General features: G+C 31.8%; 2 protein-coding genes across 2 annotated transcripts; both read left to right on the top strand.

The window, feature by feature from the left end:
• Positions 1 to 451: 451 nt before the first annotated feature.
• LOC105138814 (kelch-like protein 5) lies at positions 452 to 1,576 on the top strand. The gene has a single exon (XM_011045034.1). The coding sequence runs from the start codon at positions 452 to 454 to the stop codon at positions 1,574 to 1,576; it is 1,125 nt and encodes a 374-aa protein (XP_011043336.1).
• Positions 1,577 to 9,628: 8,052 nt separating this feature from the next.
• LOC105138759 (CTTNBP 2 amino-terminal-like protein) lies at positions 9,629 to 13,703 on the top strand. The gene is made up of 2 exons (XM_011044943.1): positions 9,629 to 10,283; positions 13,078 to 13,703. Exons 1-2 carry the CDS (start codon positions 10,014 to 10,016, stop codon positions 13,279 to 13,281), a joined length of 474 nt encoding a protein of 157 aa, XP_011043245.1. The 5' UTR covers positions 9,629 to 10,013; the 3' UTR covers positions 13,282 to 13,703.
• The last annotated feature ends 2,427 nt before the right edge of the window (positions 13,704 to 16,130 follow it).

Raw genomic sequence — 16,130 nt, forward strand, 5'->3', positions numbered from 1 at the left:
GAATACAAATTGAGGATGTTATTGCTATATCTTTTAGAAGAACAAAAGGGCCACCAATTTAGCGAAGATTCTTTATTTCGAGGTCCACAGCCGGATTCTGCCTCTAATTTAGCTTCGATTTCTCAGAAAAATCTTTATCGTAATCCAAATATGACAATGCAAGAGACAATAACCCACCAAAAGTTTCCCTCACACCTGATTATGCCTTGATTATTTGGTCATCAACTAGGTAATATTGTCCTAGAATAATGCTCCAATCTTAACATTAGCTACCCACCATGCATTATCCTTGGTCGATGCACACAAGAAACCGTTATGTTGTGTTCTCCGCTGTGTTATTTATATGTTCCATTTTTCTCTACATATAATTCCCATTTCACCTAAGATTGGTTAAAAGCATATAGGAGCTACTAGCTAGTACTACCACCTTACCTTTGCCAGTACTGCTTCAATGGGCTCCCTCCATTCTCCACCCCAGCCAACAACGCCACCACCATCTCCCGAATTTTCCCCATCGAGCTATAGGGTCTATGCCTCATTTTGCCACAAGAATGTTTCCAATTGGATAGAATGTTACAACCCATCAAGTAACACATGGAGTTATGTTAGCTCAATTCCTGGCCTAATTGAAAACCATGTCTTGAAAGGTTTTGCAATGGTTACGTTAGGTGATTCAATTTACATAATTGGTGGATTGCAATATAGCAGAGCGCGACCACCTCACAATTTCGACGAGTCCGACGAATTCATCGACCTCGGAGTTGAGGTGCTACGATCGGTTCTTCGCTACAATGTTCGTTCTAACCAATGGTCTCAATGTGCACCCTTAGGCGTGCCACGATACGATTTTGCTTGTGCTATATGTGAAAATAAAATTTATGTGGCAGGAGGCAAGTCCAGTTTGGATAGTAGAAGGGGGATTTCTTGTGCCGAGGTATATGATCCAACTCTTAATGTGTGGAACCCCCTGCCTGGTATGAGCACATTGAGGTACAAATGTGTAGGTGTAACATGGCAAGGTAAAATTCATGTGGTAGGGGGGTTTGCCATGAGAGGGGACTCCGATAAAACGGTGCCATTTATAACCGAAAGGAGCTCTGCCGAGGTGTATGATCCACAAACAGGGAAGTGGGATCTAGCGGCAGGAATGTGGCAATTAGATGTTCCACCAAATCAAATTGTAGAAATTGAAGGAAGACTATTCAGCTCTGGTGATTGCTTAAAGGCATGGAAAGGTCACATCGAAGCCTATGATGGGAAGCTCAACATATGGAATGTTGTTGATGGATCACATTTGCAAACTCTCAGCTCACCAATCTCGACTTCAGAAGCCAGCGATGAAAATTGGCCACCAATCCAAAGGATATATCTCACGATGGCACCAATTGGGACTCAGTTATTTTTCATGGCAGGTTATAGGATGGCTGGGGAATTGTCACGTATAATGTCAATGGTCCTTATTTTCGACACCACAGCAACTAGACATGCATGGAGGAGCTCTGAGCCCATGGAGGAGGAAGGAGTGAAAGAACTTTGTAGTCATTGTTGCGTGGTTAGAATTTCTCAAGCAACCTAGCTCGAAAAACGCAATGGACGGCAGTCACAAGTGACGTGACAATCTTATGCTAGTCATTATTGTATAATACAAACCATATGTAATGAAGATACCATTAGAATTAATTGAATAATTCTTGTACTTGAAAATGTCCACGATATTCTCTTTTCTTAGGTGTAGAATCCTTTTGCGTTGCTTGCTTTGTTGCCATAGATAATGGGATCTTATGTATAAGGTTTTTCAAGATTCACTTTTGTAGTGTACTAAACTTGTCTTGCTTGGATGCTCCACTTGGTAGAGATATAGTTTAAAATAGAAACAAATAAATATTTGGTTTAGAAGTGTGGAAATATTATTTTTAAAGTGTTTAGTTGTTTTATATAAATATAATATTTTTAAGATATAATTAAATCCTATAAATTTTAAAAAATTAAAAAAATATATATGTTTTTTTAACTGTCTATAGTTTTTTGTTTAATAACATATTTCGTCAGACTTGAAAATATTATAATAAAATATTATATTTTTTAATATTATGACTGTTAAAAAATAATTATATTTTAAATTAAACTGGATAGTTGTTATTTAATTTTATCTTAAAAGTTATAAATGTTAAAATTAATTATAAAAATATAAGATATATATTTCTTTTCTCTTTTTTTTTTTTTACAAATTACATTAGCATTACTTATTAACATTACTTGTGATCCAATACATGCTTAAATTATAATGAATAAAATATTATTTATTTTTATATTTTATAAGTATTTATAAAAAAAAAAAATGAAAACTGCTTTCCCAGACGCAAGAAAAACCAATATGGATAAGATCTTCATGAAGTGCAAGAGATACATAAAACCCCATAAATCTGACCCCCTCCATCACTTTTTGTAGTCTAAAAAGGGCTTTTGGGTCACCTTCGTGAACACTAGGCTACAATAGGCCTGCAAGCCCAACCCCAGGCCATGACCCTTTATTGTCAATCGGTCAATGGCTGATGCACCATGGTACCATCAAAAGAAGAGAAAGTCACCTGCCTCTGAGCAAAATAAAACATGAAAAGCCAAGAAATTGTAAAGGAAAGTAATAGATTCTTTCACGTGAGCCCGTAAGGCTAGCCCCATTCACGAGCCACCATGCACCCACCTCTTGTACGACGAAGAACAAAAATAAAATAAGCATTAGGTGATGGCCAAGTGATAAAAACTTGGAATTAAGGGGTTTGTTTCTTCTATGATCTCAGGTTCGAGTCCTTGGTTGCTCATATGATAACCACTAGAGGCTTACATGGTCGTTAACTTCAAGGCCCGTGGGATTAGTCGTGGTACACGCAAGCTGGCCCGGACACCCACGTTAATCTAAAAAAAAAAACAAAAATAAAATCAGGTTATAAGTTTACTCCATTTCACCGGTAAATTTTAGGATTATTATAAATTTATATAATTATTAATTTTAAAATTTATAAAATTAATTGAGGTATATGTAAATTGATTTGGATATCTAAATTAATAAAAAAATAAAAATAAAATAAAATTTTGATAAGTGTAGCTTAATTGATCAGATCCTGGGTTTATTTTTTAAAAATCATCAATTTAAATCTTACAAATCTCAGGACCACCGGAAACTTATATAGCTGCTAAATTTAAAGCAAGTGGGATCAGTTGAATTGCGTATAAGCTGGGATGGATACTTATATTAACAATAAAAAGAGAATAAAAACAAAGTAAAATCTTGATAAGTATAACTTGACTGGTCAAGTATTGAGTTTGCTCCCTATATAGTATTAGTTCGAGTCTTACGAACTTTCAAGCCACTGAAAGCCTGTATAATTATTAACTTTAAGATCCATGAGATTAGTTAAGATATGTATAAATTAGCTCAAATATTCGTGTTAATTAAAAAACAATATAAAATTTGAAGTTTGCATGGACACTATTTTTAAATATATTTCTTTAAGGTCATTTTTCAGGATTTAATAATTTTTTTATTAAAATAAAAATAATAAAAATAATTAGATCAGGATCAAAAGAAAATACTAATAAGCTCTCTAAACACATGAAAATATTATAGATTTTTCAGCATATTATGATTGTAAAAGTGTGATATATTAGAATGTTAACATGTAATAGCTAGGCAAAAAATAATTTAAAAATTAAAAAGTTAATACAATAGTTTAAAAAATAAAAGAATTGTTAGAGAATTAAATTGTTAAAATTATTAAAAAAAATTTAAAATAAAAAATTTATTAAGATTTTATGAGAAATTATTACTACAGATAAAATATTTAGATTAAATAGAAGGCAATCAAAGGTTTATTTCCTTGTTTAGCTGAATTTTATATATATAAACCAATTATTCTTTACTTGACGGTTATTATATAATTTTAAAATTTATTAGATAAAAATTTTATTTTTTAAATGTGAAATAAAAAAACCCTATATACACAATATATTCATAAAAATTAAATTATATTTTTTAATATAAAATAAAAATGTTTTAAAATAAACTTTATTATTTACAAGGACACCTGACTCACATGTTCCTGACCCTGACCCTACTTAACCCGCACCCTGACACAGCCGCCGTGCTTGCTCGCTTCGCTGCTGCTTCTACTTCTTTGTTATTCTATTGCTGCCACTAGTCAATTTTGAAACCCTCTAGCAACCACACGTGCGAATCGTACCCTGCACGCATGGATTTACTGCAGTTCTTGGTGTTTGACGCACTTGGCTTTGACTACGATGAGCATCCTTAAATCAACGGCTAAGATTTGATGGGATGGGATCGTGATCTAGACCGTTGATATGGGAGACAATCTGAAGCATTCTGATGTCCACATGTTGGTTAGAACTTGGAAAGGCCGACACTAGAAGTGGATATGTATGTCGGTTTTTTTTTTTGTATTTTTTATTGGTGCCACGTGGAAAATTGATATGAAGTGACACGTGGGAAAAGGATACAAGAGGGGACCATATGGCTAATAGGTTTTGGAAGACGTGGACACATAACCCGACATGGTTGCATGTGATGGAGTCTTTTTAAGGTCACTCTTCGTTTAGGTACGTGGAAAGTATGGAGGTGTTGTCTTTGTTATTAGAAAATGTTTTTTTTTAATATATTAAATAATGCTTTTTTAAAATAAAAATATTTTTGATATTAATATGTTAAAATAATCTAAAAAATTGTTAAAATAATTTTTAACCAACTTTCATTTGAATGCAATACTAATCTTTACTGATTTAGCAATTTCTAATTCTTTGTCTTGTTAAATCTATTTAAATAATGGGGTATTTCATGCCTACTATTAGCTATATTTACTATGGATGGTTGTTCTCTGGTAAATATAGTTTAACATGTCTGTTGAATTGTTTTTTAATATAAAAATAATAATTTTTAGTTTTTTTATGGTTTTAATATGCTATGTCAAAAAATAAAAAAATATATTTTTTTAATAAAAAATACTTCAAAAAGCATCTTATTAATAAACTAATACTTAATTGTTGATCTTGTTAGTTTAATAAAAATATTCAAGTTAGTTTAGATATTTATATTAATAAAAAAATAAAAAAAATTATAGTTTCATATACAGCAACCTGCATTCTCGATGTCCACTGTAACTGCTCCATTGCCCCCCTGCCTGGCTCAAAGTCCACCGCCGATCGAGTCCCATCTCAAGCCCTCGCCATAGTACTGACCATTAATTTCACCATCATCGGATGGGGTATTAATGAGGACGGCATCGGACAACTTCATCAAAATTTAAGGTCTGCTCTCTTCTATAAATTTTATTAGATTTTGAGATTAGGGTTCCTTCATGGCAGTTGCTTTCTCTGTATTTTTATATATGTGGAGAAGTAATAAGTAAGGGAAAATATTTATGAAGATTATAAGTCATTAGAGTTCGATTTTAATGTCAAAGCCAATTTTGGATTCCATTTATGTAATGGTATTAGTTTATTCTTGAATTTTTTTTAATTGTATTTTCACAATATTTCTTTCGGGCGCTACATGTAATTAAGTCCTTAAAACACAAAGAAATGGGATAATTAAGAGTAGGTAGACTTTCACGAGTGAAATTTTATTAACACTTGTTTGTTTATTTATGCAAGGAATTTAATCAAATAAATCTCTTATGTATGAGAACCTGCTGATGTATAAATTAATAAAACATGTTATGAGGTCTTCGAGTCCATGTAAATTTTGAGATTTGCGTAGACATCATATGAAGTTAATTGGATGTTTAACTACTGAATTAAATGAGACATTGTCAAAGGATTGCCAGGACCAAAATGACAAGATCGAGTTCTAAATCAATTTTTCTGTGAGAAGTTTTGACCCAAGAAAAGTAGATGGTGCCTATTAAAAAATTAGCTAGCTGCATGCTTTCAAAGTAATAAATATAAAATATTGGAAAGGAATTACGAGCAAATTAAGAAAAGTTTTTATATATCAAATGAATCCATAATTTATTAGGTTAGATTTTTGGATTGGACGTGGTGCCAATTATGGTGTATAATCTTTTACCTACGCAAATCTAATATATGTATATTATTTTTAATTTGATTTAATTTTTATAAAAAAAAAATAACTAAATTAATTTTTTTAAAAAAAATTAAAGTTAATTCAAATCGATCAGTTTTAATTCGATTCGGTTTGATTTTTTAGAACAATTTGTTCAAACCAATTTAACTTGGTTTTTTGGTTTGGTTCTATTTTGACTTAGTTTTTTTGTTTTGACTTGGTTTTTTTTATTTTGCTTAGTTTTTTAGATTTTGGTTTGGTTTTTTCAGTTTTAAATTTATAAAACTGAACCAAATCGATTAGTTTTTTTAAAACTTTAATCGGTTTATTTTTTTTTCAAGATTCAGTTTTTTTATTTTTTTATTTTAATTAATTTTTTAATTTTTTTTACTCATCCCTATTACCATATAAATGCTTAAGTTGATGCATCTCCCCTGGTATAGAGAGCTCCCTAATAAATTGGGTTTTGGAATTGATGGCTACGAGTGGCATTTATGATTGAACTCCCATAACTTTGTTTCCTTCTTCATAGTTAAGCAAAAAGAGTCGAGCTCCAAGCTTTGGATAATGTTCCTTTGTTGCCAGGTGCAAACAATTCTATGGAGTCATTAAACTTAGGCAAAGTTCATGAATTAACATTTAACATCTTAGTTTGACAGTTTAGCGTGAATTTTTATCTTTATAGGTTGAAAACTTATACTTTGCATCCAATTAACACTTGAATTTTATATAGTTTAATCTCTAAATAACGCTTTGTCTTTATAGTTCAAAAAAATTACATTTTATATCATATAGTTTTTCAAGTAATTTGAGATAAAGTTTTTAAATATCAAACTACATAATGCAAAGCATTATTTTTCAAATTATAAAAACAAAATGTAATTCATACTAAATTATAGCATATTAAATGTAATTTCCCCAAAAGCTTTCTGCAGCATGCCCATAACGAGAACTGGGTTCCCTTTCTTTTTGAAGTCAAAATATTAACCTGTCTGGAAAGCTTTTGTTACAAATTATTTGTTGCGTGATGCTTAAGGGAAGAAAAAAATATGCTCTAGGGGCCTGAACTGTTTGGTTAGGATGCCCTTGTACTGATGGAAAGGAGCTCACTTCTTTTTAACCTTGCATGTTACGTGGTTTTTGATCCAGTCAAAGGCATGCATGAAGATATTGAATGATAAAAGTTAGCCATGATTGTGAGATTTTCGGCCATGTAAGGTTGTGTGAAGTTTGTCGAAATCCTTTCTTCTTGCCGTCACTCTCAGTGGCGGAGGCAGGGGGGGCTGGCAAGGCCCCAGCCCCTGCAAGGAAAATTTTTCTAATCCTTCCTTGATCCTCATTTAATACATATTTTAATAAAACAAATAATTTTAAAATAATTTTTTTAATTTAACCCTCCTCAATTTTTTTTTCTTGCTCCGCCCCTGGTCGCTCTCCTAAGAACTTCAACATTCCAGTTTCATTAAACTTGAATTTTTTGTTAATTTTCAGTTTCTTGGAGCGTGGTTTAATTATGATCACGCCAGGAGCCTTGTTATGCCCTGGATCTTTCTTATTTCAAAGTTCGATTCTGCATTTTGTAACCCAAAAAATGAAAACAATGTCTCGATTAATCTTGAGCCATTAAGTTTGTGTCCATGGTGTAGTTTTCTTTGTTTTTTTGAGTGTGCGGTCCTAAAAAAAATTAATTAAAATTCAATTTTATTTAAAATTACACTTTATATTTTTCAATTATTTAGAAGTGCTCTGGACTAAAAATTCTTTAAAAAATAATTGTTAAAATACTCTAAACACCATGCTACATTTTACTACATTCTTAAATTCACAATTTTTTTATATAAATTTAAATGCTAAAATAATATATAAAATTTCATTTTCAATATGGGAGTATTTATAACTCTCTCTTTTTTTTTTTGTTATAGATTCATACCATCTGCCATATTTCTTACAAGTATAAATCTTTAGTGCATATCTATTCTTCAATCCATGGGGTAGATGATGAACCTCCTTGAGCAGCTTCCCTCTTAATTGCCTTTTCTTGTGTTTTTTATTTTTAAAGAGCCATGGTATCTAAGCCGTCTTTAGCACAGCTTAAATCTCTTTCTGCGTTCAAATTTAGATAGGCATTTGATATGGAATTCAGAACTCATGTTAAATTCCATCATCCCAATTCTCTAGAATGTTATTCCAAGATGACAATACTCGAACTTGAAAACCTCAAGTGGCTGTGGCTTGTCTTTAACTTTGAAGACTACCACCATAAGATTTTTTTTTTTAAAAAAAAAAAAACAGTGTGGTAAGTTTAAAACTTTTCCAGAATAATACTTTTTAAAAAAGAGTTAGTGAACTATCATATTTTTACTTTATTGTACTTTTAAAATGAGACAATTTAATATGTAACTTTATTATTTGGCTCAATCAGTCAGCTAATTAATCTAGTTATATAAATTTATTGATTATTTCACATAAAAAAATTATAATGTTATGAATTTTTTAAAATATATTTTATGAATAAAAAAATATATTTTTGTACAATTTATAGAGTTCAAAACACACTTTAATTTAAATCTCAAAAAATTATTGTTTACATATTATTGATTTAACTTATCATTATAAATCAATGGATCAATTTATCTTAAATTTAACTGATATTATAGTTTAGAACATGATATTTAATTTGATGCTATATATTAATTTACCAATTATTTTATTTTATATGTTAATTGTCAAATTTATCTCCACAGTAAAATGTATAAAGAAAAACAAACATAGATACACTTGCAATTGAATGTGTTTGAAAGTCATATTTTTATTTTTAATTGTTTGTTTGAGAGTTACTGTTTATATAATATTTGTTTTATATTTTTTGATCAATTGATTTAACTGATCATTAGAATTAGTCAATTAATTTGTCATAAATTTAATTAATATCATAATTTAAAACATGATATTTAATTAAATATCCCAATTTAAAAATATAACATTCAAAAGTATAATGTTTTATCAAAATTAATAATTTGATCCTATATTAATTTACCAATTCTTTTATTTTATATGTTAATTGCCAAAATTATCTCCCCAATAAAATCTATAAAGAAAAATAAGCATAAATACACTTGCAGTGTTTAAGAGTAATATTTCTGTTTTTAATTATTTATTTGGAATTATAGTTAGAGTTATTTTTCAAAATACTTTCCACTCAAAAATATATTAAAATAATATTTTTTTATCTTTAAAAAATTATTTTTAATATCAACGCATTAAAATGATCTAAAAAATTAAAAAATAATTTGAAGTAAAGAAAAAAAAAATTAAATTTTTTTAAAAATATTTTTAATATACAAAAACAAACAAGACTTAAGTGTTTTAAAAGGATTTTTTTGGCTTGAAATTAATGGTTTTGATAGGTTATATTTCAAATAAAAAATTTAAAAATTTCATTTCAATATTTTTTTAAAATTGTTTTAACAATTTCAAACGTAACCATATTAATAAACTGAAAATTCATTTTCAACTGCCACAACAACCATTTCCCCATTTATAACACCAAAAGAGTTAAGGAGCAGACAAAGCTATCCAAATTCCAAAGCTTTCCGTCTTCTTTCCTCCTCCCTCTAAGCCCAGTCACCTCTCTGTAAAGAAAAGATAGCCCGCATCTCTTTCTCTAATCTCTCCTTCTTGAGTCCTTGAAATACCAAAGTCTCTAAGCAGTCCATCAAGGTCGTTCTAGCTTTGATTTTTTCTTTTCTTTTCTTTCTTTTGTTTTTTTTTCCTAGTTAGAAAGCCTTAAGGAGCGCCTTACCTTTTGGTAACACACCATAAGCTGTCAGGTATCAAGCATCAGTTTCTCTGCTTTTCTCTTTCTCGTGAGCGAAGTAATGATAATGAAACTGGAGCTCACGAGCTAAAATATTGAACTTGAAAGAAAGGAAAGAAAATGGTTGCTCATGATGGTGGCTATAATGTCTGGCCACCAACAGAATCTCCATTGTTGAATGCGCAAAGAGAGGATCAACTCTGGAGACATTTTGACAATTCAGTTAATGCTGTCTCTTTTGGGTTTGTAGCTACTGCCATTCTCATTTCAATGTTCTTGGTTATGGCCATCTTTGAAAGGTTTCTTGGACCCACTTCAGGTAGAGGTGGCCATGGTGATCTTGAGTCTCAAACGAGGTTCAATTCTAAGCTTGGACACCCTTCACCAAAAGTGAGTGATACCCTTTTGTCCTTTATGCTTGCATTTTATTTTCTTTGTTCAAGAATTTCTTATTTGATTGGATAATGTGTGGTTTTCTTTAGCCTTCTGAAGGGTAAAAGATCTCAGTTTTTTGAGGGAAACGTTACATTTTTTTGCAAGTTTTTGAAGGGAAATTTTGTGACTTTCTTTCTTTCTTTTCTTCTTCGTTTTTTTTCTGGGACAGTTTGGATGGTTATATTGATTTTTGCAAACAGTGATGATTGTAGGTCTGTCTTAATGTTTTGTTGCAGAATTGGTTTCTTTTCATAATTTTACGTGTTCTTATTCTCGGTTGATTCATAATTATGTTTTCCAGAGAAGGATTTATTGCACTCAAGAGGATTTATCTTGGTTATTTTTGCTTCAAAACATAACAAAGGAATCTGGCCATTAAAATAAGCTTCTAGCCTTAATCACCAACTCCTCTTGGTTTTTTCTTCTAATTTCCATCTGGATCTCATTACTTGTTTATATTTCCTTAAACATTTTCACCTGCTTTATTTGTTTCACTGGCTCTTCTGTTTTTTGTCATCACCAAATGTCCCCTTGAAACTTACAAACAAAGATCTCTCCTTGCACTAGCCATGTAATCATGTTAAACCGATTCTGATTAACCACCTGTAACCCTTCTCCTCATCTCCCAGGCCTGGCCATAGCCTGAATGTGTATCATGATGTTTCCACATAAGCAAGTTTTAGCTGTCCTTGAATGAGTTACTGTCTGATGTCTAAATGGATTTAACCACTGGTTTTTGGTTTTACTATCAAAGTGATCAGAGTCCGATTCGAATGCAAGATTTACTAGCTCTGTAAGCATGCACTTTGCAGAAGTCATAAAACTGAAGCTGATAAAATACATTATTTTCCCCATCTGCATTTTCATTCTTTAGTTAAAAATTCATCATTTAGGAATTGTCCTGTCCTCTAATTTTGATTGATGGGGCAATGGCCCATCCAAGAAGTTGTCTATTGAATGAATGGTTGGCCCCAAACCAATGAGTTAAAAGAGTAGAGATGTACTTGTTGTTTAAACCCACCATTGTACGTTAGTACATGTTGGTTACGAGCCTCTATAGTACTGATCTTTATGCCGTCCCGCATGTCCAGAGCTTATGGTCGTTGACAGGTTTTCTGTGGACACATCCTTAGTTTAATTATCATCTTCTTATTAATTTTCAAATCTATCTGTGTCCTACTAGCTATTTTAGGTCACAAAAGTGTCCTGCTAGCTTTAAACAACGTAGCTATGTGCTGTTATGAAGGGAGATAAACCATCTGAGGTTTAAGATTTTTGTTCCTGTAGTATCCTAGGAGGGGTCCTGCTTGATGCATCACTTCTCTGGTCTACCATGTGCCATACCTTTAAAGAAACACCCAAGGCCCACTTGTAGATCCAACCTTATTGTTCAATCTTAGGCCTTATGTGGGACCTAAGAAAAGAAGTGATTTCGACTTTATGAAGTGATACAAATGCTAACAATCCAACGTTTGTGAAACTGTGCATTTTTAAAGCTTCATCTAAAGTTATCAGATGATGAGAATCCTAATCAGTTGATCACTTTGATTATTCTCAGCTTGTAAGAGTGCTCGTGGGAGCTTTTCTGTGATAGGTCTAAATCAGTTTACTTATTGTGATATAGTGCTTAAGGACCCATATAGGCACTTCGTATCAACTTAGACAAGGTGGTCTTTTAACTGTTTTCAGATTATCAGTTGGGGGACTGCATTTATTTTCAGGGTCCAGGGTTGGAAGATATTGTTTTGTGGGGCAGATGACTCTCGTTAAACTCAATTGGCTCCACATCAACATACTGGATCTTTGAGTTGACGTGATATGCAGTAGCTTAAGTTGTAAAACCTGATAGAAATTAGGTGAAGCTCAAGGAAAAAGCATTGAGAAAAGGGCCACCGGAGCATGAGGCATGTTTTCAAATGTGTTTTAGAGTTCAAATTGGTATCTTCCTAGATTAGCAATGTACAGTTTACATCAGCTACAGGCCTTAATCATGTAGTTGAGACATTAAATGTATTTCTGCACTAAGAAATAAGTCCCGTGCACATGTTTGTCACTCAGTAACAAAATCCAGCTGTTAAGTGGATACGAGTCATAAATGCCTTGCATCTGCTAGCATTGCTGTACTGTAGGCCATCCTTATATAGAATTGTTTGCCCTCGGCGTGCACAAATTAAATGGGCCATCTTATAAAAAATGAGCAATAGTCAAATGCACATGTTCGTTGTTGGGATAATGTTGTTAGTTCGTACCTTATCCAATAAACTACGAACATGGAAAATAAACTGAGAGTCTGTAGTAATCAAACACTAGCATGTGCATGGATTTTCTGAACATTTAATCTGTTTGTGTCATGTTTTGCTTGTCTTATTAATTTTATTTATTGCTTCAACCATCCAGAACCGTATGATCCCAAGTGATTTTGTTCTGTTTCATGCCGTGTTGCAAAATCAAGTATAATTAATGAGGTTGCTGAACCACCAAATTATGGATGGAACCCGTCTACACTGCATGAATGGAAACTATGCTTGATGGTAACACAGACAACCACTGCTAGGAGAGGAATGCTGATTTTGTTGAAACTCCATTATACGTCCATATACTAGCTTATGACTTGTGATACACTTACAATTACCCTGGATTAATCTAATTTACTGAACTGCAAAGTCCTTTCCAAATGCAGTTTGTTTGTTTTTCGCAAGTTTTGAGAGGTTGATGGAATTTGACATCCATTCATTTTGAATTTGTTCAGATGACTGTATATGCAAATGGAGTTTCTGTGTTGATGCCTGGAGATAACATTCCCACCTTCATAGCGGTTCCAGCACCAGTGCCTTGTCCTCCCGAACGCCCCTTCTACCCTCACAATCAACAACATATCAATCAATTACCGAATCCCACTGCCAACCCTGACACAAACTCAAGCTCGAGTTCGATCTCAACACAACAAAACTAGACATGAAAATGCCATCGTAAAACCCAATACATTCGATCACAAACTTGGCAAAAGTTCGATTGCTCACAGACCATCCTATCTGGAGTGAAGGCTTCTCTTTATGTCACGTATGTTTGACATTAGATTTTGAATGAGTTCGCAGCATTGGCATGTACTCATTTTCGAATCAGCAGAGAAGCTTCCATCCCCAGTTTCATCTTTGCTTTATATTAGTATGTGAAAGTTTTCTAGGTGGAATTGGATCCCCGAAGATGGATTGTTTTTCCTCTCAAAAGGATCGTTGCACTTGTAAAAAAGAAATATTGATGAATGTAATTGTTCTTTAGTACAAAAGAAGTTTAAGGGCCATACCTTGTACATGTTAAAGGATTCAGTTTTAAGAAGATGATTCAAAGCTGATGCAATGGCAAGATGATTAATGACTTGAGGGAAACCTTGTCTCTTCTTCATACTTGTGAAGACCGATCACCGATCTGGGAGTTGACATGATTCAAGACTCCGCCTGCGTTGTCTTGGCGGGAATAGGAAACCCACCAGGCTATAAACCCTAGATAATGATGCAGAGATCATATAACTTGTCAGATAGATGTGACTTGTGCTTTTAGATGTTCCAGTGATGGAAACCATTTCCTGCACTCGTAGCAGAGGATGTCTTGATCTCTGAATGAGGTTGTAGGCTCGCTGGGGCGTGCAAAAGTTTTTATTTAGGCAATGGATGACTTGTCATAAGCAAGGCCTGGCTACTGGGGTCAGATGCTAAACGTTAATTTATTTATTTATTATTATTATTACTATTTTGAGGGGGAGTGGGGTGCCCTCCACAACAATTAACAGATTTACTTGCAATTTAGTTTTGAAATGATTTTTAAATATTGTTATAATTTTTCATTTGAATTTTAATATTTTTCAATTATTATTTATTTGATATGAAAATAGTTATGCTAATAATAAATTTTTCATGAAAATTCAATTCAAATTGTTTTTCTTATTAAAATTTTTTAAATAGATCTTAAACATTATTTTATTATATTTATTATCTTTTTAACTTTCAATAACCCATAAAATATGAAATATTATTTAGATGTTTTTTGTTTTTTTATCTGCTGCAATCTCTAAAACTTCACCCATTCAACCAGATTTTGCTATATCAATATTTTATCTGCTGCAATTAAAAGTTTAATCTGAATTAAGTTTCAAATTCCTTTTTTTAAGTCCCCAAACAGACTTGAAAGCCCAGCTAAAAGTGTGATGTTTTTGGGCTAAGATCTCGTCCTATCTCAACTTTATGGTAAGCTCATTTCAACAATACTTTCAGTGTTATGGCAGGCTCGGAAAGTAACACAAAGCCCATCACAATAAATCCTCATTAGATGGGCCCTTACCTTATGGGCCTGTCTCCTAAATCAGAAGATTAATGGACATTGAAAAAGCAGAGTGAAGTTTGATTTTAATGCATGAGCGTGTCGATGTTAGAAGCAAGGGGTCAATGCATTTATAATGTATCCATGGATTGATATAAGATACGTGCAAGTATGTTTTTTTTTAATATTTTTATACTATTTTAATGTATTAAAATCAGAAATAATTTTTAAAAAATAAAAAAATATACATTATTATTTTAATATATTTTCAAACAAAAAAATAGCCCGTTTCTTGCTTTGCCCCACCTCACTCTCTTTTTCTCTCAGTCTTTTTCTAGAGACAGGCCAAAAGTGGCTTTTACACCAAAGTCACACAGTGATTTCAAGGATTGATAAAGCTAGCCTTTCTTTTGGTTCTCATTTTAATTTTTAATTGTCAGCCTTGAGCCACAGGGACCTTTCTTTAATGTGAAGTGCGATCGTGATTTGTACTTTGTCTGGAAGTTCATTTTAACCTGGTTTTTAATTAAAATTAATGTTTTTAAGATTATTTTGATATTAAAATTAATTTTTTAAAAATAAAAAAATATTAATATTTTTAAATAATAAAAAAATACCTTTAAAAGTAAGTAGAGAACCAAGAGGAAGAGTCCAAAATAACAGATACATTTGCGCATTGCTTGCTTTCTGCACACAAGCCACCACCAAACGCCATGAACGGCATAATATTAAAAACTTGGACCAGTACTGATGATGCTGTCCGTATCCTCTCAATCCTCAAACGGCTAGAAAAGGTGGGGTTCCCCTCCTCCTTCCCACCTTAAAATTTCAATTTCTATCATGCAAGACAATTTCATGGCTGCCTTGTGTTTTCCAGCAGTTGTTTCTTCCCACTCCCCCACGCTTCCACTGGACAGAAAAAGTTACATCGTATTTAATGAAAATGCAGCACGCATGTATGTACAAGATTTAAATCAGTGCAAATCTCCCTCTTTTTGTGACACTTATTGCGTTCTATGAATAATAATATTAAGTGGTGTTTGTCATGCTTTTATTTTTTTTAATATTTTTTTAAAAAGTGATTTTTGTTTTAAAAAAGCATTCTATTCATGTTTTTTTAGTATTTTTTTTAATGATTTGGATGTGATAATACCAATAATTATAAAAAATTAAAAAAATATGTTTGTAAACTATTTTAAAACAATAGACCGCCTCTAAATAATTAGCTTCTTAAGTAATTGATCATATACCATTAGTTTTATGAGTGTACCAAAATTATTTATGACAAGATGCGATGCGATGTGTATGATATAATTTATAATATTATTATTATTATTAAGTTAAATTATAATTGGTTGTATAAATATTTTATAAATTTATTAATTTTTATCATAGTATCGTATAGAAAATAGAATAGAAATATTAAAATATGCTTGTATTTTTAAAATTCAAATAATAAAATAAATATTGTTATCAATGTTATATGTT

The sequence above is a fragment of the Populus euphratica genome, unplaced genomic scaffold (genome assembly GCF_000495115.2).
Source record: "Populus euphratica unplaced genomic scaffold, PopEup_1.0 scaffold159.1, whole genome shotgun sequence".
Lineage (NCBI taxonomy): Eukaryota > Viridiplantae > Streptophyta > Magnoliopsida > Malpighiales > Salicaceae > Populus > Populus euphratica.